The 27469-nt window shown below is 38.8% G+C and overlaps 1 protein-coding gene across 8 annotated transcripts in view; it reads right to left on the minus strand.

Moving 5' to 3' along the window:
* Positions 1 to 27469, minus strand: part of fat3a (FAT atypical cadherin 3a) — a 248915-nt gene that overhangs the window by 96989 nt on the left and 124457 nt on the right. For 7 of the 8 annotated variants that reach the window (XM_042414703.1, XM_042414702.1, XM_042414700.1 and 4 more), the window contains one exon: positions 14682 to 15005. In XM_042414703.1, the coding sequence (XP_042270637.1) occupies positions 14682 to 15005 (324 nt within the window). Of the gene's footprint in view, positions 1 to 11286; positions 11372 to 14681; positions 15006 to 27469 lie in introns of those variants that run through there. The other variant, XM_042414707.1, reaches the window with a different exon arrangement.

The following is a 27469-nucleotide window of genomic DNA, read 5'->3' on the forward strand; positions in this document are numbered from 1 at the left end:
AGCCACTGAGGATCAGTCAACTCACTATTGTGATTTTCATTTATTCTTTCAGGTGAGTAAATGTCACATAAGCATTTACACAGTTTGTCAGTAATGTAGGCTTGCTATTTAGTGTACCGTTATGCATTGTAGCATATGTAGTTTGTAGTTTGTTAGCGGTATTTGCACTAGCTTGGTATCCTACACTGGGACGCGTTGGTACTAGCTTGCTGTTTACAATGAGTGGTTTGTTGTCAAATTATATCTGTCAAAACATGTCAAAGGGTGTCAGCTGTAACGTTTGCCTGACTCAACTGATATACATATATATGTAGGACTGAATGTTATGTTGAGTGTTTTGTAGTTTATATTTTCTTTTGTTTTTCTTTGTTTTCTCCTAATGGTTAATAAATTAAGTTTATTTTCTGTTTCGGTTTATAACAGTTCATAGAATATAGACGGTGCCCGGACAGCTGATTAGCAGTGCTGTAGTTTACCATTGCCAAGGCAACCAGGCAGCTCACAGGTTGTAATATGTCACATGTAAACAAAGAGGAAGAATGAGAGACATTATATTGTTGATGTAACTGTTGTGTGACTCAAGGTTTAAGGGAATAATAAAATAATAAGATTTGTAGATAAAATAATCATATGAGAATAAGCACTTTCAATACAGAATTGATCATTTTTAAAAGCATACTGTTATATATAACAGCTTTTTTATGTTTATCGAGATTCTATTAGCCTGTTGGTTTTAAATGGAAATATCATTGTTATTGAATGCATGGTTATTACCTTATTTTGATATACTACTATTACCTTTTTTTGATATACTGAGATTTTGATATAATACTGTGATTTTGATATTATACTGTTTTTGTTTTACATTGTCATTTGAATGGTTCCAACTAAGTTCAGTTGACAGTTAACACCTGAATCAGTAAAGCCAGTGAGGATCAGCCAACTCATTATTGTATTGTTCATTATTTATTCTTTCAGAATAAATAATTCCTAAAAGATGTCACACCTTGAGTCAGCTTGCACTCTATGCATGTAACAAAATCAGTGCATGGTACTGTTGTTTCTCCATTCAGACAGCTATATGTCCTCTCAAAGATTGTGGGTCAAACACTTGAGTCAAGTTTTCCAAGCTGTGTACGCTAAAAGAATGCTTTCTTTGGTTGGTAATATCACATCAGATCCCTCTTATATTTTATTACATTTCTTACATTTTGGTATTCTCATATGAAATATCAGAAAACCCATATAGTGGTATGAAAGAAGAAAATATTTTCTGATTTGTTTTCAATTTCTTCTTCTAATAACATTTTTAAAGTGAATTGATGATGTCCTCTAAAGGTTTGAGTCCAAGCATCAGAGCCAGGGTCCAATCTGTATACAATATTGATCATAAATGCAAGCTTAACAATCAGAGAAAAATGAGAACATGACTGTTGGGTTTTATGCTACATTAGCCAGGCACGTGCTAACAAGCCAGGAGCAGCTGACTGCAGTTCCTGCATCTGTTAGTGCCATATTATTAGCTTTAACAAGGAAGGGAATGTGACAGCACTCAACAACTACACTACACAATACACACCAAGACACACAGAAATGCTCACACATCTATAATTGGATTCTGAAGAAAAGCACAGAAAACTTGAGTATATTTAGACACAGGTTCATCCCTCTCACCAAACACACACACCATCTGTTGTAAAATGCCCTACTGACAGAAACCTAATTAACAAAGACCAACATTATTTTCCCACACACAAACAAACACACAGAAAAAGCATGGCATTACATGTTGCATGATCACATGTTAACATCAGTGTGTAAGTTACAAATGGTGTTGGTGACGGTGAGTCTCTGCAGCTGTATAAACTGCATTAGCATTTCACTGACTGGAGGCTTGATCAACACTAATCAGTAAGAACCACAATAATGAGAGCAATCACTTAAGCATCATGTCACCGATCACAAACCAGAGAAGTAAGCAAGCAGATTATAGAGTAGACATTTGACTTACACGGTCTCAGTCAACATCCATGAGTAAGTTGGCATTTGAGCCCTATTTTAGCAATTCAAATGGGTAACCTAAATAAAGCCCCTATAAATATGTCCAAGTCATTTGCCAATGTGGTCAAAGTGGGTAGGTCTGAAAAAGTCAGGGTCATGTGAGCAACCATCCTCAGGTCTCCATGTTGACTCCAATTACCTGGTATTTTTTCTTCATCATGATCAAAAATCCTGGTGGAGCCATGGCCATGACCCCGTTTCCCGTATTTGCCTACTTGACTGCCTGTCCTAGATGACCACAGACGGTCATCTTCAGAGACTTCAGGACTCTGTCAGTAGTATCTACATAGAATAAAAATAACTATGAATGAAAAAACTGTGTGTGTACTGGGAGGAGGGATAAATTGTTGCCAATATATAGTTCCAACATGTAACTATTTAAATCATAAATGGTCATTTGCTGCACTCTGATGTAGCTTTACTAGATGTAAATTCATTTATTTAATTAATTAATGAAAATCACATCTAGTGTGGATATGGAAGTGTGTGTGTGTGTGTGTGTGTGAGAGAGAGAGAGAAAGAGAGAGAGAACCATGAGGTTGCTGAAAAAGAGCTCTCTCTTTTCAGGGCTTATTCCTGGTCATCTATTCAGGACACACACACACACACACACATTTTTATATCTATCTTAGTGAGGACATTCATCAACATAATGCAGTCCCTGGCCCCTAACCCTAATCTTAACCATCACAGTTGATGCCTTACCCTAAACTGAACCTAAACCCAATTCTAACCTTGACACGAAAACCAAGTCTAAACCCTCAAACAGCCCTTTGAAGGTGTGTCAGAATGTGAGGACCGGCCAAAATGTCCTCACTATTCTAAAATGTCCTCACTTCCCAGGTCTAAAACTCAGATTGGTTCTTATAATGATAGCCATACAAGTACACACACACACACACACACACACACACACACACACACACACACACACACACACACACAAACACGTCACCTCTCTCCTTCTCCGAGCTGGTCTCTCTTTTCTTCCCAGTGAGTACCAGCCTTATGAATGAAGCAGGAAACCATTAACAACGTGATTATGCAACATTAGCTCAAACGCCCTGGCAGCCAGAAGCTTAATTGCTGTTGTGAGATTGGGAATGTGAAACAGGATAAGAGACCCGGGAAAGAAATGCGGTAGGTGGGGGTAATAGCCAAAAATGGAGGACAAGATGTGGGAAGAAAGCTGGAAGATTCATGCCAATGAGCATTGTAATCAGTGTAAAAGGGATATAATTCAGTCTTAGAGGAGAGTAACATGGTGTGTGTTTGTTCCACCACACCTCCTGTCATTATGAGCATTACTTTCATTCCTATAACATTCCTATATGACTAACTCTCTATGCCTTTATTGGACTTTATCCACCATTATATATAGATACCAATAAACTGTACAGAATGTAGGGCTGCTTGATTATGGCAAAAATCACGATCACGATTATTTAACACGATTACTCATTGACTCAAAGAACAGAAACACTTCCATTTTATTAAATGTATCAATCAACACTTACTCTGAGACGTGTGAGTGACACACGTCTCATGGAGACCCTCTGCATTTTTTTACACTCTAAGTCTATTTCTGTGACGTTTATTGAAACGTAATCTGGGCAGGCAGCTGTTTAAATCACACAAATATCCCGTTGTATGTGTGTTTTGAACTTATTAACTGTATCTACATTGACTGATCAAGTCTCCCAGTCTGTGAGCTTGTCTGTTTCACTACAGGCAGATTCCTCTCACTTGCTACAGTGGTGGGGAAACAATCAATGAATCAATAAATACAAACACTGTTAATTTTATGGAGATAGATGATTTGTGTGAACAGATTGACAAGCTGTGTAAATGTGAAATCTGTAAATATAAACACCTTCCACAAATACAAAAAAAGGATTTGTAAACTCACAAAAATATTTTGCAAGTATAAAACAGATCTGCAAATACACAAACAAATTCCACAAATAAAAAAATGATCTCTGAATACATTAAATTAATTTACAAATAAATGAAAAGCATTTGTGAATATCTTCCTAACATTTATAATTTTTGAACAGGCATTTGTGAACTCAGTTTTTATTTGTGAATCAAAAAGCATTTGTGGATCTCAGTTCTATGCTTCTATGCTAGAATGGCTGTTGATGATGATAGCTGTTTGTTTGCAAATGTCGTATTGTAGTTTTATTGTTCATTGTTAATATGTAGATTACGGTAAACTAAAGTTAGCTACTGATCCAACATCTGTTGCCATAGCAACAGTAAACATTGATGTTGCGGCTGGGGGAACAAAAGCAGGGTGCAGGATTTTATACATTGTAAATATCATTAAGATGCATTGTAAATAGACCAGAAGTCATACTAATCCAACCTGTAAAGACATAACTTGTGTCATTTGTTTCACCTACTATTGCATTTATTGTTATCATTCACCCCATTTGTTGTTTTAAGCATAATTGGTATTTTCTTTATGTATAATTAGTTGGCCGTTGTCTTTGTTAGTCCTGTACAGCCACTGAGGGCCAGCCAACTTGTACCTTTTATTTTTCACTTATTCTTTCAGAATTAACATAAACTAAAATATGTCTCAACGTTTCAATTCATGAGTGTAACATTAACAAGGTTATTATTTAACTATGTTAATTTTGACTGTATATTTACTATAAAAGTTGCATATGGAGAAGTGTTTTCCGATACATTGGTGTGGATTGGTGCACACCCAGCATCATGTCCCATTCAATTGGCCAAAACAATTCTCAATGGTAGTTATACTGAAGTATCACATGAGTCTTACAGGTGATAATAGTAAGGAGTATGTTATAAGTAAGGGATAATGTACAGTGAGCGGGTCATTATTGTGAAATGAACCCCGACAGGTTGATACAGGACCCTAATGCGAAGATATTATATAAATATGTTAAATTTATGTAACATATAAATATAGGGTAATGTACTGCCATATACTGGTCGTAGTGTCTTTGCGTAATGCCTTATTGCTCTATTGAAACTAGAAAACTCAGCTGTATGGGTTAGATCAAATGTAGGTACACATATATTTGGCATTTGTATTCATTCTGTTTTATGTTTTATTATTGTTTAACAATAAAATGGTAGATAAAAGTAGTCATCTTTTAAATGCTGAGCTGAAAATGTCTAAATGTTAAACCTCATAATTCTCTACAAATTACACTTGCATTGAAAGGATGTGGAGAGATATTTGGATGTCAATCACCAGCATCTTCTACAGTTGCCCTCTTTACAGATTGGATTAGTATGACTTCTGGTCTATTTACTATGCATCTTAATCATATTTGCAGTGTATGAAATCCTGCACCCTGTTTTTGTTCCCCCAGCTCTCACCATCAATGTTTACAGTTTTTCATGGCAACAGATGCCGGCTTGGTAGCTAACTTTAGCTTGACGTAATCTACATATTAACAATGAACAATAAAACTACAATACGACATTTGGAAACAAAAACAACTATCAACACCAACAGCCATTCTATCAAAGACCTTAACCAGGATGCTGTCACTTGTCATATCTTACAACAGTTAAAATAGCCTCACTGAAACAATGTAACCCAACGAAACACGGTGCAGTTCTACACAGACATTACACCTACATTATGGGGGTACACTACTAATAAGATGTGAAGTGCTTTGTGACTTCTTTTACCCATCTGAAAGAATAAATGAAAAATATAAAGGATGTTTGTTTGTTTGTTTTGGGGGGGTGGGGGGTTGCTTTTTACTGTTTGTTGTTGTGCTGTTGTATGTTTTTTGTCAGGGACTACAGATGCAAATTAGCTTCAAGCTAACTCTGGTGCAGTGCATCTTTAATGTTGCAAACTGCACACTGTCCCATTCAATAAATAAATAAATCAAATCAAATCAAATCAAGACGCAGCCAAGCCACCGTTTTAGAGAGCTGAATGTTGCCCACAAGCATCCTCATGCCTCTCATACTCAAACAGAAATGTATACGAAAGTGTGTGCTAGACTATATACATAAAACAAATAAACACACACTAATACTCACTGTATGACATTAACATAAAACAATAAATGCATGTTAGTTATCGCTGATTATTAAAAAAAAAAAAAAAACAGCTCATAGAAAGACTGCATGCTCTTACTTTGAAATAGGGGAATGACATCAAAAAAGATTTCCTTATTGACATTCAAGAGTGGGGACTGCATGTATATTTATGTGTGGATTTGACAGTTGTCATGTGTAGGAGATAAAAGAAGTAAAGGAAGAGAGAAGAGATTAGTAGCATGATGATGACAGGAAGGGACTAATGAATGGATAGGGAAGGACTGGCAGTGATGAAACTGGAATACTTAAATACAATGGGAACACAAATCTCACACAATGGTACGCAATGGTTAATGTTTGTGTGTGTGTGTGTGTGTGTGTGTGTGTGTGTGTGTGTGTGTGTTGATTACCATATAGATAGGTTTACTGAAGCCTGTGTGATGAATGAAGGACTTAAGGCTTCAACAAAACCTACAATTTACTTACAGTGTGCAGAAAGAGGAGAAAGGCAGACAGCAGAGGATTATAAAGGTCAATGAAACAAAGAGTTGGCACAACTGACTCAAATCACATTCTCAACCATCCACTACACAAGCTAATGAAGTCTGGGATGTTTGGGATTCACTTTTTAGAGATATAGAATATATCAATGTCCCAGAAAGTTCAGGGACCTTTGTCGTTGAGGATGGTTCCTTCCTTATCTCCTCCAGTTTAGAAAGCACAATACCGTCCTTTGGTAAATCAGGAAATTCTGCCATCCCACAGTTCCCTGCTCCACCAGAAACTGACAGTCCTGGCACTCCTAATGACATTCCTCAACCAATAAAGTCTTCAACCAACTCAGTGATTAAATGAAAAGCTAAATTCAGTGATGCTCATTAATGAGGTGAAGAATTTCAACAAGTTGCAGTGCAAAATGTGTTTTTCATGAGTCACATGAGTATGAGTCACATCATAAACTCTTAATGAGGAGATGGCAAATCATGAAATGATGCACAACTGAAAATGCTGCTCATCATAAAATTTAAGTATGTGAGAGCAATCCCCTTAACGATTGGGGGTTCACTGAATGTGCCCTCTTGCTTTATTGTTACAAAAAGTGATCATTTATAATTATTTGGTTTTGTGTGTGTGTGTGTGTGTGTGTGTGTGTGTGTGTGTGTGTGTGTGCGCACGCATCAGTGCCACATTGAAGATGGGGTTATCAAACCGGACCATTTCACATCCCTCATTTAATTCCTGAACTTGTCACTTTGATATATTTCATCAAACTGGACTTTAGATTGTGCATTGCATTCAACCTCAGTTACATAAATCAGTTACTTATGCACATGTCATATTTAATTTTTGCTCTGGTCACCTTCATATATTTCATACACTTCATTTCTTTGTCCATATTTCCTTTGTACAGTCAATATTTAATTTCAAGTTTTATATCCATTTTGTATCGGTTTTATATATTAATTTTATATTTGCAGCTGTGGCTCAGGAGGTAGAGTGGGTCGTCCACTAATCGGAAGATCGGTGGTTTGATTCCCGGCTCCTCCAGTCCGCTTGTCGATGTGACCTTGGGCAAGATACTTAACCCCAAATTGCTCCTGATGGCTGCACCATCAGTGTGTGAATGATTAGATTTCCTCTGATGGGCAGGTTGGGACCTTGCATGGTAGCCCCTGTACCCATTCAGCATATGAATGTGTATGAATGGGTATGAATGGGTGAATGTGATTTGTAGTGTAAAAGCGCTTTGAGTGGCTGGAAGACTAGAGAGGCGCTATACAAGTACAGTCCATTTACCATTTACCATTTACCATCCCATTTCAAAACTATTACTATTCCATTTGGTAAATAGCTTTTAAAATTTCAATTTAATTTCAATATTAGTTTGTTTATTTCATTATTATTATTATTACCTTATCTTCGCTGTTTTTGTTCTTTTGTGTTTTTTGGGAGCAAACACCAAGACACATTCTTTGAATGCTTGCATTGGCTAATAAAACAGATTCTGATTTAATGGACTATGTCATTCTGACATGAAATCCCAAAACAAAGAATTATAAAGATAAAAAAATATCCAGGGTTGTCTGAATAGTAGCCTATGTATGAATGAGAACGGGTTGGTCTTTTCAGCCCTAACCCTAACCCAAGCATTTCAGGCCTTCCTGCAAGCCTGTAGTAATGCCCTAGATTGTCAGTAGTATTGTAATCTCTCAAGTTGACTCATTTCAGTCACTATTTCCACTAAAAAAGAAAAAACAAACAAACAAAAAGCTTCATTTTCTTTATATATAGGGCTTTCAAAATGCTCTCTGAAACTAGGCCTGGGATGGCTTGTGTCCATGAAATGAGAAAATTAAAAATTTGTTGTAGAGCTAAACCAAGTACATCGTTGGAAGGGTCTCAACAAGGAAAGCAACATATGTCAGTATGAAGATTCTATATGGCTTCTGCTTTGAAATACTGACCTTTGAACCTTAACCTTGGTGCATGTTTGAAGGTTTACAATTCAGCAAGAAAAGGGGCCACAGACATGGGAACAGCTATTATAGAGAGCTGTTGACCTCAGCTATCATGTGAGTATAGTCAACAACTGGGGGTACTGTCAAATATGGGTAAAATGTGGTTTTCACCCATTGAACAATTACATATTTAAAATTTGATTATACAAATGTGTTTATCATCCCCTTAAACTAGTCAGTGTACTCTCAATTCAGTAGTTCCTCTGGTTTAGGGTTGTAAATAGGGTTGTAAAAAGATATATCTACTGAATATATCAAATATCTAGTACAGCCGAACTGGTAATTATACTGCATCTAGATGATCTACGTTTACAAAAAGTAAAGATGTTGGTTAATGTCAGATATTTTAGCTAGTATTCTAGAAATGGGGTTTTGGGTTGGTGTTCAGTGTCAGCAGGAGTTATGCAGCGCTTCAAACTACGTTTAAGGAGCTTATTTGTTATGGATTCAAAATGTTTGTTCAGCCACATCGTGCATGTATTAAACTTCCTGCTGAATGCTTACCAATATGTTAACAATTGCAGTAGATTAACAGCTAACTTTCCTGCAATTAGAACTGATATCACAGTGGTTTCTATGGTAACATATTTTGAAAAGTCTACATTAATCACGGGGGAAACTGATCTGGTGCCAGGAACAGCACTGTTTCTGGCCATAACATTAACCTATCATACAGTTGACTTATCAAGAACACTTTTGTGTTTTGTGCTGAGAAATGTTAAAGATATCATTAAGAGAAACACCTTAACATGTTGACAGGGTGGGTCCTCCAGTCAGCCAATTGCAAAGCTTCAAATTCTGGATTTCAAATTCAATTTGTCCCTGGGGTGCTCTAAAATCTACGTTTTTTAACTGAAAGAACATCATCAAACAGTTACATAATATAACACAATAACATAACAGCTCAGATGACTACACAACATAAAGACAATGATTCAGCAGTGTTCATAGCAACCACCATAGCAACAATGAAAAGCCTGCAAGAATCTCCGTAATAACTGACAAACTGAACATCATATTCACTCACTGAATGAAGATTATGAAAATAAAATGCACATTTCTCACTAGAAATGTTATCATTTTAATGCTGAAACAATCTTAAAATATTGCATTTTCCAATGAGAATAAAATAAATGTCAGCCATTTTTGTTGTTTGAACAGACAGAAACTTGACAGTCACGTGATAGAAGAGAATAGGCCAAAAAAAAACTAACAACCAAAAAACGAAGGCATCTCACAATTTTAGAGCCATTATAATGAAACTAATACATTTTGCAGGGTGGACCAACATAGCTATTACACATTTTGATGTAAGACTGGGTTGGTTATAAACCTCTGTGTACCAGTACCTGTAGCAACATGCCCATACCAAGGCAGTGGGTCAGTCCATGTAAACTAAAGCAGTGCAGCCAAACATTGTTTAAACACACAGATTTTTTAATATAAATTCTATTAGAGGAGAGAAGTTTCAAAAGATACCAAATCTGTCAGAAATCAGAAAAAAATCAGTATCAGATTTATTGCAGAGTAGGTTTTCAAATAAAGGAATTTGCCTTGGTGCTGTGGTTCATAAAGGTCAAAACTTATAAAATAAAAGAAAATATATAGGCACTGCAAAAGTCAAGTAATAGTAAATCTAAAATCTAAAAAAAAAAATGGGATTGATTCTTTCACCTAGTGAAATAAACTTTTTTTTAAATGACTTTTTTTTGCCCTCATGAAATATGTTTTGGGGCATTTTGGCTAAATTCCAGGGATTTTTTTTTTTCAAATGATGGGAAATACCTTACCTCTTGTTGGGACTATGTTGCATGACAGATCGGTATTCAATGACTCGTCATTGAATATTTAAAAAAAGCAAAGGGAGCAGCTAAACATATAATGCAAGAACATTTAAAGGGTAAAAATACTCACACAGTTATAATCTGTAACTAGGATTATAACTTAGTGTGAGTATTTTTACCCATTTAGTGTATATTTTATTCATAACATTACGTAGCAACGTCACAGTTCAACATCTCAACAACATTGCTGATTGTCCCTGTTGTTCAGCAGTATACTTTTTGATGCCGCTGATGAAGTTATCTACTGTTCCCTGAAAAGATTTTTTTGGGGAAGATGGCGTCTCTTGGCAGGCCTCACAGTATAGCACAGTGTCTCCTGCAGATACTGTATAATGTTGGTTGCAATCCAGTCCATCCTCCAACCCACAACATAGACTCTTTAACAGCTTTGGTCCCTGTGTGCACGCAGAGCCCACAACGCTAGGACCCACATTTGACACCCACTTTGAAAGTTTTCATTTGATTGAATGGGCGTTATCAGTTATTAACAGCCTCATAGATGTGGATTAGAAGGGACCTGCTACACCTACTAGTAGGTTCATTGGTGAGGTGGAGGTCACCTTTGACTTACAGACACCATCTAGTGGCCATAATAATTATGACCCAGGGATGTGACGTAGTACTGATGACCTCAATATAGGTCATGTTAGGAGGAGGGAGTTGGGTGGTTGGCTAGATAGTTAGAGACAGCAAGAAGATATGACATCAGGACATCTTAACTGCATTTTACTTCTGTTTAACCTGACATTTTAACTGCGTTTTACTGTATTCATGACCAACAGTTGCCACGTTTAACCATGATCTTTTCACAAACCAAACCTCTCCTATGTCCTCCTCCCTCTGATGCTGCTGGTCAGACTCACTGCTGCAGGTACTGCTGGTAGAGAGGAAGGGCAGGCTGGTGTCGGCCTTAAGTACACAAGAATTCGGGTCATTTTCAGATACATAGCGAATTAGACTAAATTGCTACATGCCATAAACCGTCCATTTTGAGCTTGTTAACTGTTCGCTGTTAGCATAATGAGCTCCGTACAGCTATAAAACATATGGGCTGATGAGAGGAGAGTGGAAGTTGGCTGTTGGAAGTCAAAGACATCATATTTAAGTTTATGTCCTGCTTATCCAACAGTTTGATAAATTTCTTGTACTGTCTACCTTACCGCCAGTCTTTGTTGCACTTATGGCAGTCGTAGTCAACTCTAGTAAAGTAAAACCAAAAGTCCATTTCATCCTGTCTGCTGTGTGTGTGTGTGTGTGTGTGTGGACAGAGAGCAGAGAAGAGGACAGAGAGGAGAGGGTGCAGCATGGACATGCATGATACCAATCCCCATTCTCTCACCACCAGCTCCAGTCAGCTGGTTTGCGTTCATTGTGATTCAACAGTAGTGTTCATCACTTAACAGCAGTGCTGCACCGCTGTTGAAAGCATATCAGGGAAAAACTGCGCTTTGCAAAACGTATCAAGTCTTTCTTTAACTGTTTATTTTACAAGGGCATTTAAAAGCCCGTCATCCCAATTCCAAGGGCAATTTTACCTGAGCCTCCATTAATTTCCGACCCTGACAGAGGGACGAATCAGTGTTGTAAACACATTTAATGAAGAGCTGAACACATTAGTGCAAAATATATATGATACTTTCGTATATACTGTGTATTAACTTGCTGTGTAAGACGATTTTGCTATTTATGGACAAAAAAGGGGGAAACTGGAAATTAAGGGGTTGGCAGATTGCTGTTCATGGTCATTTAACATTCATGCATGTTAAGTGTGACTGAAGCGATGACCTGATGCAGTGTGCGCAGACAGCTGCACTGGTTAAAGTGTAAGTAAATCAGGAACAGGTACATGCTCAGGCAGCTGCACCCAGCTTCATAAAATGTCTCTAGAATTTCATTATGCTTTTAATTTAAAAAAAATAAAGTGTCACAATAAGTGTTCATGAATAAACCTCCTTATGAAGGAGGTCCCCACACCCGGTCTCAAGATGGAGTCTCTGAGATCATAGACTACTGAACTAAAACTTTACTCATCACCTCATTGCAGACAGACCTCTACCTAACTATACACCCATAACACAGAGACAGCACAGCATGTAACATGTAGTGAAGAACTTCAAAGGCAATTCTTGCTTTGCACTTTTCATTTATTGCCTATTTTTTACAACCTAACTTTGTGGAAAGGAGAAGGGGAACAACAGGTTATGGAGAGTCCCTTGGGAGAACTTTGCATGTGTCAGTAGCTCAGCTTTATCTCTGGCAAACACCCCCAACTCCAGGAGTGATGTCCAAATTATGAAATGTGCGTCATATAGCAGGTGGATGTGACTCCCCTCATTGAGACCTGCTGATAGATGTAACAGCGGAGCAGAGGAGAGAGACTGAGATAGCAATGTAATCGACCTGCGCACTGGTATTTGACAAAAACAAATCAATTTTTTAAAATATTTGTTTCATACAAATATTTGTAACCCCCCCCCCCCCCCGCTATTTGTGCGAATAATGTATTTGTATTCGGGCACACCCCTACTTCACAGTCCCAGTCTGTCAACTGATGCTATAGTTACAACCACATAACATCCAAATGCACTGTGCTGTGCTTCATGAACTGTGGATAACTGTGTGATGTGAAGGGTATAAACAGACAGTGAAGGAGACAATCAGGCAGATGGACAAGAAATAAATACAACTGCAAAGTGTAAATCACAGAGGAAGAGTGCTACAGGTTTATGGATTATTTGTAGTCCCTCATCAATATTTCATAACAACAAAATCAAATATTCAACATCCGCCATGGAGACAGAGAGAAACAGGCACATGGGTGGAAAAGAGAAGAAAGAAGAAAGTATGAGAGGATGACAGAAAAGGAGAACATGAGAAGAAAAAAGATGACAATACAAAAAAGCAAAGTGGAAGAATCTCTTTAATGAATGGGGGGAGGGGTTGTTTGAAATGAATGGGTGGATTATTATCAAATTCAAAGTGAAAGGATCTTGAAGAAAGGAAAGATAAATATAGCAGCAGCCAATTATATCTCCCCCTCTCTCCACCACGAGCCCTATCCGCAGAACAAACTGTGATGCAGCATGCAGAGTGGAGCATGTGTGTATGGATGTGTGTGTGTGTTCATGTTCCCAGACGATACTGCAGCTGCTGTTGTTTCTCCCAGCATGCTCCTCTTCACTCCTTCATCCCACACTCACACTACACAGATGCTATTATTCAAACATTTTCCCTCTATACTAGTGCTATGCCACATGCCTCTAATTAAATGCCTATAGTTTTATCATCACCTAACTGAATGTCAGTAATGAGGAAACCTCATGAACCCCAGAAAATTGTAACTGCTGATGATGTCATGGTGAATGGAGAGGAGACATGTCACATTATCCATCTACATTATAATAACAGCCTCAGTTTACCACTTTATGCTGCTGTCTCTAGTTTATGTTTAAAAGAACTGATGGAACAACCTTAATGAATGAATAAAGACACATAACAAATGCAGAGACTTCCACAGGGCTCACTGAATGGTTTGATGAGTATGAAATTGATGCGAATCATGTGCTATGGTCTTCACAGTCACCAGATATTAACCCAGTTGAACACCCGAGGGAGATTTTGGAGCAGCATGTTACGGTAGGAACACGCATCACAATTGTTGAACCAGTTATGAATATGGTTTAGGTGTGACGACTGATCAGAACAAGTTAGAATCTGCTCCAGTCTGGGTCAATTGGTATACTGACAGTCTCCAGATAAAATCTTGCAGTGTGTGGTGTAGAAGGATTTTAATCATTTGTCTTCTGGTCCAGTTGCTGCCTGTCACTCTCATCACCATTATTGACAACATGTTTGATGTTTTTCTCTGTAGAGTTTACAGAGTGTGTTACCCTCATCTCTCCATTCCGCATGTCACCCAAATTTAGATTTTTTCTTTGATTTCTTTTTAGTGCATATTTCATTATAACTTAGAAAGAAAAACTCTTTTTGATTTAAGCCCCCTTTCAGCTGCTTTTGCCCTACAATGGAAAGCTCAGAGTAAAAGGAAAATTCATGATCTCTCTCCTTGGAGGTCATTCGACCCACACATGAAGATACACATGAAGAATCACTATTTTCAGTCCACATTCTGCTCAACCTGAGATAGCTAGACACCATGAATTGGGGGTTACTTCCGTGCCTTTTTCACACACGCAAATACACATATACCATTGCTTACCAGTTCGGGGGTTGATGGTAAAGAAGTTCTGTGGGTTCCCACTGATGATGCGGTAGTTGATCCTGTCAGTAGCAGCAGGGGGAGTGGCGTCAGGGTCCTGGGCTTGGATCTGGATCACAGAAACATCCCGCGGAGAGTTCTCGGGTAGTGAGGGCCGGTACAGTGGCTCCGAGGTCAGCGGAGCGTTGTCATTAACATCCTCCACCTGGACAAACACCTCGATAGTGGCAAACTGGGGAACCACGCCATGGTCGCTGGCATACACCGTCAACCAATAGGAATCCTTGGTCTCACGGTCCAACATGTCTGTGGTGTAGATCACCCCTGGTGGAGGAAGACACAAACAGAGCAAATTGTTTCATCACCCAGTCATGGCTTGGATAAAGGAAATTGTGTGGCTGTACTGTACACCAGATGCAAGAAAATAATCCTATACAAAGTAATCTCTTGACAGGTTTTTACTGCAGCAGCACAGCCCAATACTTCTATTTCCAGCCAGAACAAAGACATTTAACTGTGTCATTTCCTTCTAACATCAGAAGTCCTCAACACAACAACTTCTTGAGAAATAGCCTGAGGATGTTACAGTGCAAACACACCGAAATGCACCAACACATCATCTAGCCTGTCATATATCCACTGTTTTATACTATTCACTCCACTATCCACTATTAACACAATGATATCAGACATGTTCAAGAGCTTCTGGGTTTGACCTGAAAAGGTGTGTCCTCATTACTCTGTAAAATCCACACAACATATTGTCAATAGGTTTCATGGCAGTAAATATTTTCTTGGTAGAAACAAGAGACACATTCACAGCAGATGATCCAGGGTAATAAGAGCATTTAATAAGATATGTTAATACTTTTTTTTTTTTTTAAATTATGTGATCACTACTAACTAAATTCCATTCACCTCCATTGTACTATATTGGGGTGGAGGTAGGAATCTCTGAGACAGACATCTCAAAACCTAAGCAAATAAAAAACAAAGACCATCTGACAGGACGGATACCAAAAGAAGTACGGGAGAAATAAACCCAAACTGATGCTCACTCCAGTCAATATGGCTTGTAGTTATGGCACACATCAAAAACAACATACCAGACACAATGTAGTTTGCCTACAGTGCCTGCAACTTATCATTCCAACTGATGCACAGAGGAGGCAGTCCCTGCTGCTGTATCATAGTGTTGCTTTCTCCCGCTCTGAAAAGAAGGACAATCACATCTGAATGCCGGTCATTGATTACAACTCAGCATTCGATCATCCCCTCCAAACTCTTAAACAAGCTCCACACCTTCTGCCTGAGGCCCAGCCTCTGTAGGTGGATTCTGGCCTTTCTCTAAAGCAGACCGCAGAATCATTCATCTCACCTTCAGGACACTGCTTATGATCACTGGAACTCCTCTGGGGATATGGTTGTAGGGATGACAACATAATCTTTACATTGGCATTACACCACACTCAGGCTAGATCACAGGCACAGCCTACAGGACAGAAGTGGCAAGCTTTGTGTTGTGGTGCAACAATAAAAAACTGACCTGACTATGCATCGGAGGAGGGCAGCGAGACATTGCCAGCCCTGATGCAACAATGAGTCTAAAGTAGAGAGAGTGAACAGCTCATCTTTCTGACACTTGAGCCAATTCCATTCAAAAAAGCATTGTGTGAACCTTGAGTTTATTATTTTATCACAGATACCCAGGAGTTTAGTTCCATGTGGTGTAAAAACCTGAAGTCACAAGGAAATTCAATCATCTGTAATTTAGCATTCAGTCTCCGCAAAACAGATGATTTCATCCTTAAACATTTCGACTTTCACATGCCAACAATTATTCTGCACAGCAGGAGGTCTCACTCTGGAGTCCTCTCATCTCTTTTGAGACTCTAGAGTTACAGCTAATTATTATAACACACGCTCACAATGTCTGCAATCACACAGCACAACACTCACATCTCCAGCAATAAGGTATGTCGTCAGAGTCCACACAGCCCACAACATGTTCTTATATTCTTTATTCCTTTAATGTAAACACAGACTGGGTGAGTAAACACCTAGCCCAACCTCAGGCTTTCATACAGGCCTGTAAAATAATGTGAAGTAGGGGGGATGCTATCACAGCCAAAGGGAATCTGTTAAACATATGATCTAATCCCATGTTGCCTAGCTAGTAGAAAGTCTAGTCAAAACTCCTGCGACCTCTGACCTCAGTGTGTGTGTTTACTCTCCTGTGGGTTGTGTGTGTTGCTGTGTGTGGCAGCCATCATCAACATCCGCCTGAGCATTTGTTTATGCCTGGTGTGTCTGTGTGTGCGTGTGTGACTGCATTTACTGCTCTTTATTAAATGAGTTAGATGGTAATATATACTTGGCGCATTGTCTAAATGGCTGATCACTCTCTTCAACCCATGTGGAATCCTCCTGGGTGTGTGTGAGTGTTGCTGGCTAATGCACACAAACACACACACACACACACACACATTACAGAACACTACAGGGACTGTACAGTCTGCTGCCCTACATAAACCCACTTGTGTGTGAATGTGTTTGTGTGTCCGTAGCGTGTGTGTATGTGTTCATGTGAGTGTGTTAAGAGGGGAGAAGTGGCCACCTTTTCTATTTGCTTTTTCAAGTGTCACTAAGGGATTTAGCAGCAGTGGAGAGTAACATCAATAAATTAAGAATACTTGGAGAGTAGTTTATCTCTTAATCCACTTCTTTGAGAATCCACTTCTTTAAAGATCCTCTCCAGACATGTATTAAGACATAAAAAAATACTTGTTCAATGTGCTTGGAACAATAATGGGTGTCTCATAGGGTTTTTCCACAAAAAAAGTATAATTACCACCTTAAATCCTTAAAATGACATCTACTCCTTCCTCATTAAAAATTCTATGAATGTATGATGTCTCCTATTTTACTGTGAAGTCCATTCTCAGTGTATGTGCACTGGAGGCTTCAGGTTTCCACATTGCACTTGTGTAAGTTGACGACTGGACGAGGACTGGCGCCAAACTAGTTGTGATGTCACAAATCATGCTAGTAGGCGGCCTGCCTCTTCAAATTAGATTTTCAATGAGCACAGCAAACATTTCCACTTTCAGCAGATGAATGTGAGAACAGCCTTCTAGTGTCAAACCCTGCACATACATCATTCTGCACAGTGAAGCTCACACACCCCACTGTAGGAACAAGAAGAACAAACTTTTAAGTGGAGAGGGATTTTAAGTTAGTAAATTATATGTACAATCATTTTATTACACTATCAGTTGATGACCCCCCCCCCCCCCCCCCAAAAAAAAAACCACCAAAAACAAACAAACAAAAAAAAAGATCACAGAGTGAGCTGCTTATGTTGGTCATGAGTGACGAAAAAATGAAGCAGAAGTGCCATTCTGTCAATTGATGCGGTAAAACCAGAGATATTGTTTTCTTTATCCCAGACATTCTTCTTCCTGGTCAAAACCTGTTAGCCTACCTACATTACCCACAATGCAACTTGACTGCCGACAATTCTGTTGGAGATCACGGTGTGTTATGCTAGTAGCGGCTAATGTAGCCTGGAGCTGCTAGCCTCCAGCAGAGATGACAAGCTACATAGGTCTGGCAACCTCACTTCTCTCTAATTACACATCCCCTTTTTTTTCCATTGTCAAACTTGCCCCAACCGACACTGACTCAAGTGACATCACTTAAGGAAAGTTATCAGATTTCACATAACTCCCTCTGGGGACACAAAAGGCTTTATACTGCTTTTAACACATAGAACATCTGGAAAACAAGCTGATGTAGAAAATCACTAGACTTCCTCTTTAACATTGCAAAGTCAAACACTGCTGGTGCTCTCTCTCTCTACTGCATGTTCTGATAAACATGCAGTCACACTGAGGTAAACTGTAGGATATGTTGTCAAGACTACACACACACACACACACACACACACACACACACACACACACACACAAGCAGTGCGTTGTCCTATGGGACAATTGAATATTCAAGGTTAGCTGTAATTAATTCAGAGTTGCCCTGTGCTGTGTTCTCTCTGCCTCACTGTTCATTCATCTCTGCCTCCTTCCAGCCCCTTGGCTGCACTACAATTAATAGCCATGCACCATGCTAGAACATTGCTTTTAATAGCCTAAGCTCCTGCTTACAAGACTGCTTTCCAATTAAGAGTGTGGAATTAACTACAAATGTCACTGGAGTGCTAGACATAAAACACACTGGAGAGAGGGGAGTGACAGTCTGCATCGCCATCCAACCATCTTCCTCACAGCACAGAGCAGAAACAAAGCAGAGCTGCTGCACTGCTGTCACGTCCTCACCATACTTTCAATTTGTATCATTCAGTTTTCAGTTTGTCAGCTATGAGCCATGTTGTTCTTATGTCAACAGTCCAGACAGGTGGGCTGTCTTTATGTTAAGATCTGACTTTGTGTTGTATTTCTGTTGAGGACGGCCCACCTAACAAGCACAGCGGCTGTTTATTCCCATATATCACCTTTTTTACTGTTGGTAGATATTGGAGCCCAACAGTCACTCAACATTTGATTTAGATAATGATCTCAATATTTAAGAGTAAAAAAAAGATCTGATAACGATATTTTGGTTGATATTTGTTTTTTTCTTTAACATAGCACATAACAGAACAGAACATTTTTGACAAGAATCCCTTCGTTTTCAGTATTACTGTTAAGTGTTGTGACCAAGAAAGATATGGAGCGGGACATTTTGGATTTCTAAAATAAAAATGAAATAAAATACAATTGACTTGGGGGGACTATTTTTTATGTATTTACCAGCCCTTTTTGGGGATTTCCGCACTGAATTTCCTGTGATTTATTGGCCATCAACCAGGCTAATGTATTGGTCGTAATGGACAATATGCTAACATTTCAATTTAATTCAGAGTGCTTGCTCTGTTATCAAATCTAGTGCTCTTTAACATTCTCCATCTATTCACAATAAGCACTCAGAGACATCAAACAGTCAGCACTGTTTATTGGCCACTGTCCATTGCATTACTGCTGCAAGCTGCTGGCAGCAGACATCAACAGCCCCAGTTTCATCTAGCAGTGATGAACTGGAACTGAGTTCCTAACTGGCATATCTTAATCTTAAAATCAAAATGGATATACAGTAGCTGATAACAATGGAGAGCAACTTCTCCAACTTCTTCAACTCATGCTACAGCAAATTAGATTTACTTCCAAAGTTGACTGTCCATGTTGGCTTCTATCACAAAGTAGAAGCCAAAATAAAAAAAGAGGCAATCTTTTTAGCTAATGGCATTCATATGCTTCTTCTCTGCTAAATTAAATATTGGGGTGCAAAGTCCCTTGGTGTGTTGTGTGCATGTTCCTAAAAGCTAGTTTCTGTTACAGCATGCCTTTTATTGTGATGGGCCCTCAGACTCTATTATTCAAGATGATTTCAAACAACAATATTTCATCATGTTCCCAATTTTGGTTTCCACATATTATAGCACTGTACAGCTAAGCAGAGTTTTTGAGCACAGGTTCATCTGATATGAGATATTTTAAATTTCTGGAACTAAATTTCTGTTTTGCTTGTATATTTTGTAAACCTCATGCTATTTTACTACTTTATTTTGTTATCAAATTATGCTAACTCTGGTCTGAATGTTATTTGGTGCAAACTGGTAATCCAGGGTCCATATGTGGCTCCTGGCAGGTTTTGAAGGGTGACTGATTTTTCTCTAACTGTGGCTGTCTTACTTCTCAATTTAAAGCTGCTCTAAGAACATTTAAAAAGTTGTGTTTCAGTAGAATCAATGACACATAAGAGAATAGATATGCTGTAGAACTACAGTGTTTGAAGTGTTTTGGTAACTATGACAATTTTGGATACTGACCAGCCAGCTAATGAAACATCATCTCATACAAGCCCTCCTCACTGACACTACTAACTCCTATAACAGTAATTCTGTACACTGAGACCAATAAATAAAATGAAAATTATAAATTACTGAACTAAATGAGCCAAACCTTCTTCAGCCCTGACTCTAGCTGAGGTAAGTTGTGAGGCTCTTGAGCCTGACTTGCCTGAGGGCTGCTGGGTATCTGGGGAAGTGCATTTCAACAAACCAGACAAAATGAGTCTCAGGCTTAATTGGGAATTAAGGTAAGATTAATTAAGGCATTGATTAGTATTTGCACTAATCCAAGGGAGTGGAGGCCCTTTGTAATTCACTCTGCAAGCACTCACTGTCTTTTATTGCTGCCTACTCCAAAGTCTGCATGCCTTCTAAAGCTGGAGGCAAATGCATCCAATTTGCAGTATTGCTGCATGTAAACACAGAGTAGTATATGAGTATGTGTGTGTCTATGTGCATTAGGAATTCATAAAGCATTAGACTCCTCTCAGTAATCAGCCTTTAATGAAATCCAAATTAGGTCATCCGTGTGGTGTGTACCAACTAACCACATCTAAGTGTCTCATCTGCTTTAATATTCCTTCACAGCTGTGCATATTTCAATGTATGACTGTGGTATTGGGATGAAGCCTGCATGTTCACAAACATCACTATACCTGTATTAGTTGTCACTAACACTCCTGTTGAATATTGACGCATTATTGCAGAATAAAAGAAAATAAAGCAGCTGTAAAATTCCCTTTTACTCTTTTCACCAAATTTGCTAATTGCATTTGTTTTTTTAGTGCCACGTAACTGCAAAAATAATACAATATATATATAAAATTAGCACAAAAAGTAAGGAAATTTGTGTCTGGTAGATTATGTCTTTGTTGTACCAATGCTTCTTGGCAATAAATCTTACCGTTGGAAAGCCTGTTTATTTCCCTTTTAAATGATGCCACATTTGTAAAAAACATGCATTTGTGGGATGAGCAGCAGAGCTGAGTATGTCGGTTGCACCCATGAAAAATTTGCCAAATCTTCTCTGCCAATGCCAAACAGCTTATTCTGCCGAACACAAATTCCCTTACTTTTTATGCTAAGTTTATATATATTCACTGTGATATCATACCAAGATAAAGCATCAGACATATTCAACGGTTGACTGATCAACTGGTCAAGCTTTTAAAAATGCATACACAGGCAGTGTTTCACCCAAGTACAGATCAAGAGATGATGAGAACCCTAGGCTTCTCCACTACTCAACCCATTATTGCTCTTTAAAGTCTAAGTTGAATCTAATTAGCATCAAGAGCATGGCTCTGGTGGGTGTATGAGGAGCCTGCCTGCCTGCCTTCCTGCCTACCCGCACACCTTTCTGCCTATGTTGCCATGGTAACAACTTAGGAGTGTCCCATATCATATCATTCAAGATTATATCGGTATAATTTTTAATACGATAAAAAAAACATACAGTGATAATAGGGATATTCCAACTTGTTCATTTAATGACATCATACTGTTACACACAGCAACAACAAGCATGGCTGAAAGCTAAAGTAACATTGCTATTGGCTTAATGGTGGAGGAGTTAGCTCCAAAAAGAGGAGCGACTTCAGTAATGTGGAAGTGGTTTGATTACAAAAGATCATATGTACAACAAACCATGGTAAGATGTAAGAAGTGCAAGAAGACTGTAACAACAAAAGGGGGCAATACAACAAATTTATTTTACCACCTCAAGCAGAAGCACCCGGTTGAGTACAAGGAGAGCCAAAAATCCTGTCATATCATCAAGAATATCATTATTTCAGAAACATCCTGAAATATTGTGAAATTATTTTAGGGAGATATAGCCCACCCCCAATGGGGATCCAAATGAACAGGAAAACAAGAATCATTAATAATGAATAAAACCACGAAAATCATGAATAAAAAACATAGTACTTGCTGCTGTGTACACTTGCTGCTGTCTGATTTCCTCCTGATTTTTAACATTAAATACAATGAATTATGGGTGATTATAAATTATGGGAGAGTCTGCAGAATTGCCAACTTGTGGAAAGCTTGCACTTTCACCGCAGGACAGCCCTAAACTCATGCAGACATACTCAGAATGTGAGGGCAGATATTGGGCCGCTCCCTCTGCTTTCTTTTCGTTTTGCAATTTGATGTGCAGTTCTTTAGTAAGAGCTGGGAGCCACTATTGTTGCTTGTATTCAAGAAAGTGTCAGTAGTGGTATTAAGAATGGAAAAAACTCATTAACTAATGGAGGCCTAAACTCAGTCGGTCAGGGCTCTGAGCTAAAAAATGAGCCTGTTCTCTAGGGGCATCATGAGACCAAGGACCCTGATAATATCTCTTACACTATTTCTTCATTCACATTTAACTACATGGCTCATATTTGATATGTCTGCCCCTTGGCCCAGGAGCCCAGGACTTCAGCCCTCGCTGACAGTGCAGCCCCTGGCAACTTCCATTGGCCCAGCTGGTCATCCATCCTTGGTTTCACCTTTCAATAATTTGAGAGATTCAGCTGAGTTTTGGGAGTACTGCCCTTCAGCAGAGGACTTTTCTTTCTACACTATACTCTGCTGACCAGGTCAAACAAAACCCTTTATTCTGAAAATTTCAACCTCACCCCACTACTTCCCTGTCAGCAAAAAAGCCAGAGGAGGTCACCAGTGGAGACAGAAATGAAAGAGTGCAGTGAAAGTGGCAGACAGAGGAGTGAGGCAGGATGAAGAGGTCATGTGTATGGGTTTGGTTTGATGTCAGAGCATTCAACTCCACATATAACTGCTACAGTCCATGGACAGACAGGGACACTGACAAGCTGATAAAAGTACAAACACTGAATTAAACAATACACCACAGGGAGAGAGACTGGGCTAATCCCACCCCAAACACACCTACATACTGTATGTATACACCAGGAGATGATAATGGAAAAAGAATACACACACTGAAAATCCAATGAATACAGAGAGCTAGTGAGTTTCAAACAGAGGGAGCGGCCATGAATGAAATAGGTTTCACTCACAGAGCTGTTCAACTTGGTGTGGTAGAAGTCTGTCTACCTCAAGAGTGACCAAGTGTAATTGCAAAGACTGTAGAACACGACTAAGGGTCCCTTAACCTTACACCTTGCATTAAAATGCATTTTTTGGTGATCAGATTGCAATCAGATAGTGCTTGACCACATGAAAGTACATGTGTAAATACACCCAAGACGCACTGAGGACGGATTGTGGAGGTGGTCAGGGACACATTGTGATTTATTTGTAAAGCGCCTTTCAAAATCAGAGTTACAAGGTGCTGTACAATGCAAACAACTGAGACAAAAACAAAATTAAAAAAAAATAAAATAAGATAACATAAAATAAAAAAGCTTAAAAACACAAAATATCAATATAAAAAGAATAAAACCATAACACTACACAGAGTGCAGACACACAAGTCAGATACAACAATAAAAACAGTGAAAGTAACACAGAGAGTAATCACACATTACGAGATAAAGTGCTAAACAGGTGAGTTTTTAACAGCTTCTTAAAACAGACTCAGCCTTTTTTAGGACTTGGGGGAGACAGTTCCAGAGGGTGGGGGCAACAACTGCAAAAGCACAGTCACCCTTGGTCTTAAGCCGAGATTTCAGGACAGCCAGAAGGCAATGGTCAGTAGACCTCAGTGATTTCACCGTGGCCAGGGGACATAATAATTCAGAAATATAAAGTGGAACCAGTCCGTCTAGTGCTTTATAGGTATTTAAAAGAATTTTAAAATCAATTCTACATTCTATTGGTAACCAATGTAGGTTGGCCAACACTGGTGTGACCCACGTCATCTGGCGGCCGCATTTTGGACCAACTGGAGCCGAGACACAGAAGAGCGACTCAGGGTTGTGAGCAAACAAAAGTTAGAGGTTAAGTTGGAGGAAGTTAGCTGACATCCAGTCCTTGATACCTGTTAGGCAATCTTGCAAGGTGGAGAGTTTGCTCAGGTCATTTGAACTGAAAGAAAAGTACAGCTGTGTATCGTCCACATAACAGTGATAAGAGATACACTTAAATTGACTAAATAGGAAACCAAGGGGGAGCATGTACAGGGAGAAAAGAATAGGAGCAAGGATTAAACCTTGGGGTACACCACATGACAACCGAGCAGATGAGGAGATGTAATGATCAATTGCTATACAAAAACTCCTGTCTGACAAATAAGAGGCCAACCAGTCAAGGGCTGTCCCAGTAATGCCTGCCCATTGCTGGAGCCTATTAAGGAGAACTGAGTGGTCAGCAGTGTCAAAAGCTGCACTTAGGTCAAGCAGTAACAAAACTGAACATTCCCCAGGATTGGTGTGCATTAAAACATCATTTGGAACCCTAAGCAGGGCAGTTTCAGTACTGTGCCCCACACGAAATCCAGACTGAAAAAGATTTCATTGCTGTCCAGAGGGGTGTTCCATCAAGCTGGCTAACGGGATAGCTTGGCTTATTTCGATAAGCCTTGCTAATTTAAGTGAGAGTTCCGTTCCATCACTGCGGCTAATATGAGTCCCAACTCAGTAACCATGGTAACTTAGTCAGCAGAACTAGCCAGCTCCGTGGCAGGCTGATGGTCAAGCTTAATTCAGCTGCATGTCAAAGAATGTCTTACAGACGGAAACAGACTCTCAAAGGACAGTTCCATCAAGTGTCTCTTAACACTTGCAACCCTTTTATTTAAAAGCTTAGTATTCATCATTTTAGAAATAAAAGTGTGCCAGCGTTATTTTGAACTTATTCATTTATTCATTCACTCATTTTGTTCAAGCTGTGAAGACAAAAAGAAAATTAAATAAAGTCCAAACCATGACCTTCTACAGTACTCATTTTGGGTCTTTTCATACATCACAACATATGTATAAAATTTTTGTACTTTACTCCCATGATGCGCAGCAGCTGCTGCTTGTACACTGAAACCATGACAGAGACAGAAAGTCATTTTCTCTCAATGACAAACGTAGTTTCCCTGAAACTTATGACAATAAAAGGGGGGAAAGAAATTTAAGTAAATTTCACTGCTATCTTCGCCTATACGGAAATTGTCATTGGCAAAAGTCAGAACCCGCTGCTTCAAAAATGTACACACTGTGTTTGAAACAGCTGTGCTGTATTTTGAAACAGTCATTAAAATTCAGTAATTTTATATTCATGTAGGCTAATAAATATACAAATGTCAATTAGATGGTATTCTGCATGACAAATAAAGAAAAAGAAATGGTTATAATAATCATCTACTTATAATGATATTTGTCCCGGACAGACGTGATCATTATAAGTGGCTTCCACTGAACTTATGTCCTTCTAAAGTTTCCAGTTAATTTTTAACTTTCAGTGATGCTTGTAAATGGACATCCTGTGAAAGAGAAAATGTGTCAAAGAGTATGATAATGTTGGAAAGTTGGTTTTCTTAAGTTGCCTACACCATAATTTTAAATATACATCTGATATTATCTAGCCTAGTGATAATATAACCACAGTCACTGATCTGAATGCTCATTTATTAACAAATAAAGATAAAACCATGAGCGGGAACAAGCACTGCTTTTCACTTTCACCGTGCAGACTCATCAAGCCGAATGCGGGGATTGAATCATCATTCTTCTAGTAATAAGTTCGCTCCTCTAACCTTTAGGCTATCACTGCCCACCTACAGGTATACATTTAATCCGTCATCAATTTTGTGCCAAGTCATCTCCCTCACCTTGTTAATTGCAGCAGTTTTGCCCTTTTTGGTGAAAACCCCTCTATATTCTTCATATAGTTTCATCAGCAGGTTTGTTCTGCTGCTGAGAAGAAAATCGTTCTAGTTTTCTTTTATTTTTGCGACATAGTATCATCTTTTCAACAATCGACTATTCTGGGCTGCTTATGTACTCTGTGCACACGCACACCTCAAGCTTATTCCAGTCTGGCTAGACTTAGCATTGACTAGACACAGTAAAGCTGTGTTAGTGGAACGGCTTGAGCCTCAAGTGAAAGTTGACGTTAATTCTAGCCAGGCTTTTTCAAGTAAGCGCAGCTTTCTTAAACTGCATTGATGGAACACCCCTCAGGACCTGTATAAGCTGTTTATATAAGTTGTTGTTTATACACTACTTTTTCCAAGACCTTGGAAAGAAAAGGAAGTTTGGATATCGGTCTGTAGCTACTGGGAAGCAATGGGTCGAGGCTTGGCTTTTTTAAGAGTGGCTGAATAATCGCATGCTTAAAATAATCAGGCACACAGCCAGAGCTAAGAGAGCTATTTACAATATAAAATAAGTATGGTCCTAATGAACCAAAAACACCTGTTGAATGCTCTGACATCAAACCAAACCCATACACATGACCTCTTCATCCTGCCTCACTCCTCTGTCTGCACTCCCTTTTAAGACAGCGTATGTTGTTGTTTATCTAAGGGGATTAGTTAACTGTACGGATAGTTTTGTTTTTAAGTGGAGCAACAACATCTAGGTTTGACAAACAGAGGTTATTAAAGGAGCAGACTAAGTCATTGGTCTGAGTAGGTAAAGCTATATCCTTACTGATCTGCAAAGACAGAAGCAAATTTGTCTGCAGAGTGGTTGTTGAGAGTGCGAGAACAGGTCATGCTTTTGATGGATTGGGTGTCAGCATTGAAGACAATATCAAAAGTGATACATTTGTGGTCAGACACAAAAGTCATTAGTGCACAGGGTATTAGGATTCAGACCCAAGGTGAAAACCAAATCAAGAGTGTGACTATGATTGTGGGTTGGCCCTTATACATGGTGCATTAAATTTAAAGACTAAGTGGTGCTTAAAAATTCAGCGGCAAATTTATCTGATACATCATCAACATGAATATTGAAGTCGCTAACTATCAAAACTTTGGCAG

The sequence above is a fragment of the Thunnus maccoyii genome, chromosome 6, assembly GCF_910596095.1.
Source record: "Thunnus maccoyii chromosome 6, fThuMac1.1, whole genome shotgun sequence".
NCBI lineage: Eukaryota > Metazoa > Chordata > Actinopteri > Scombriformes > Scombridae > Thunnus > Thunnus maccoyii.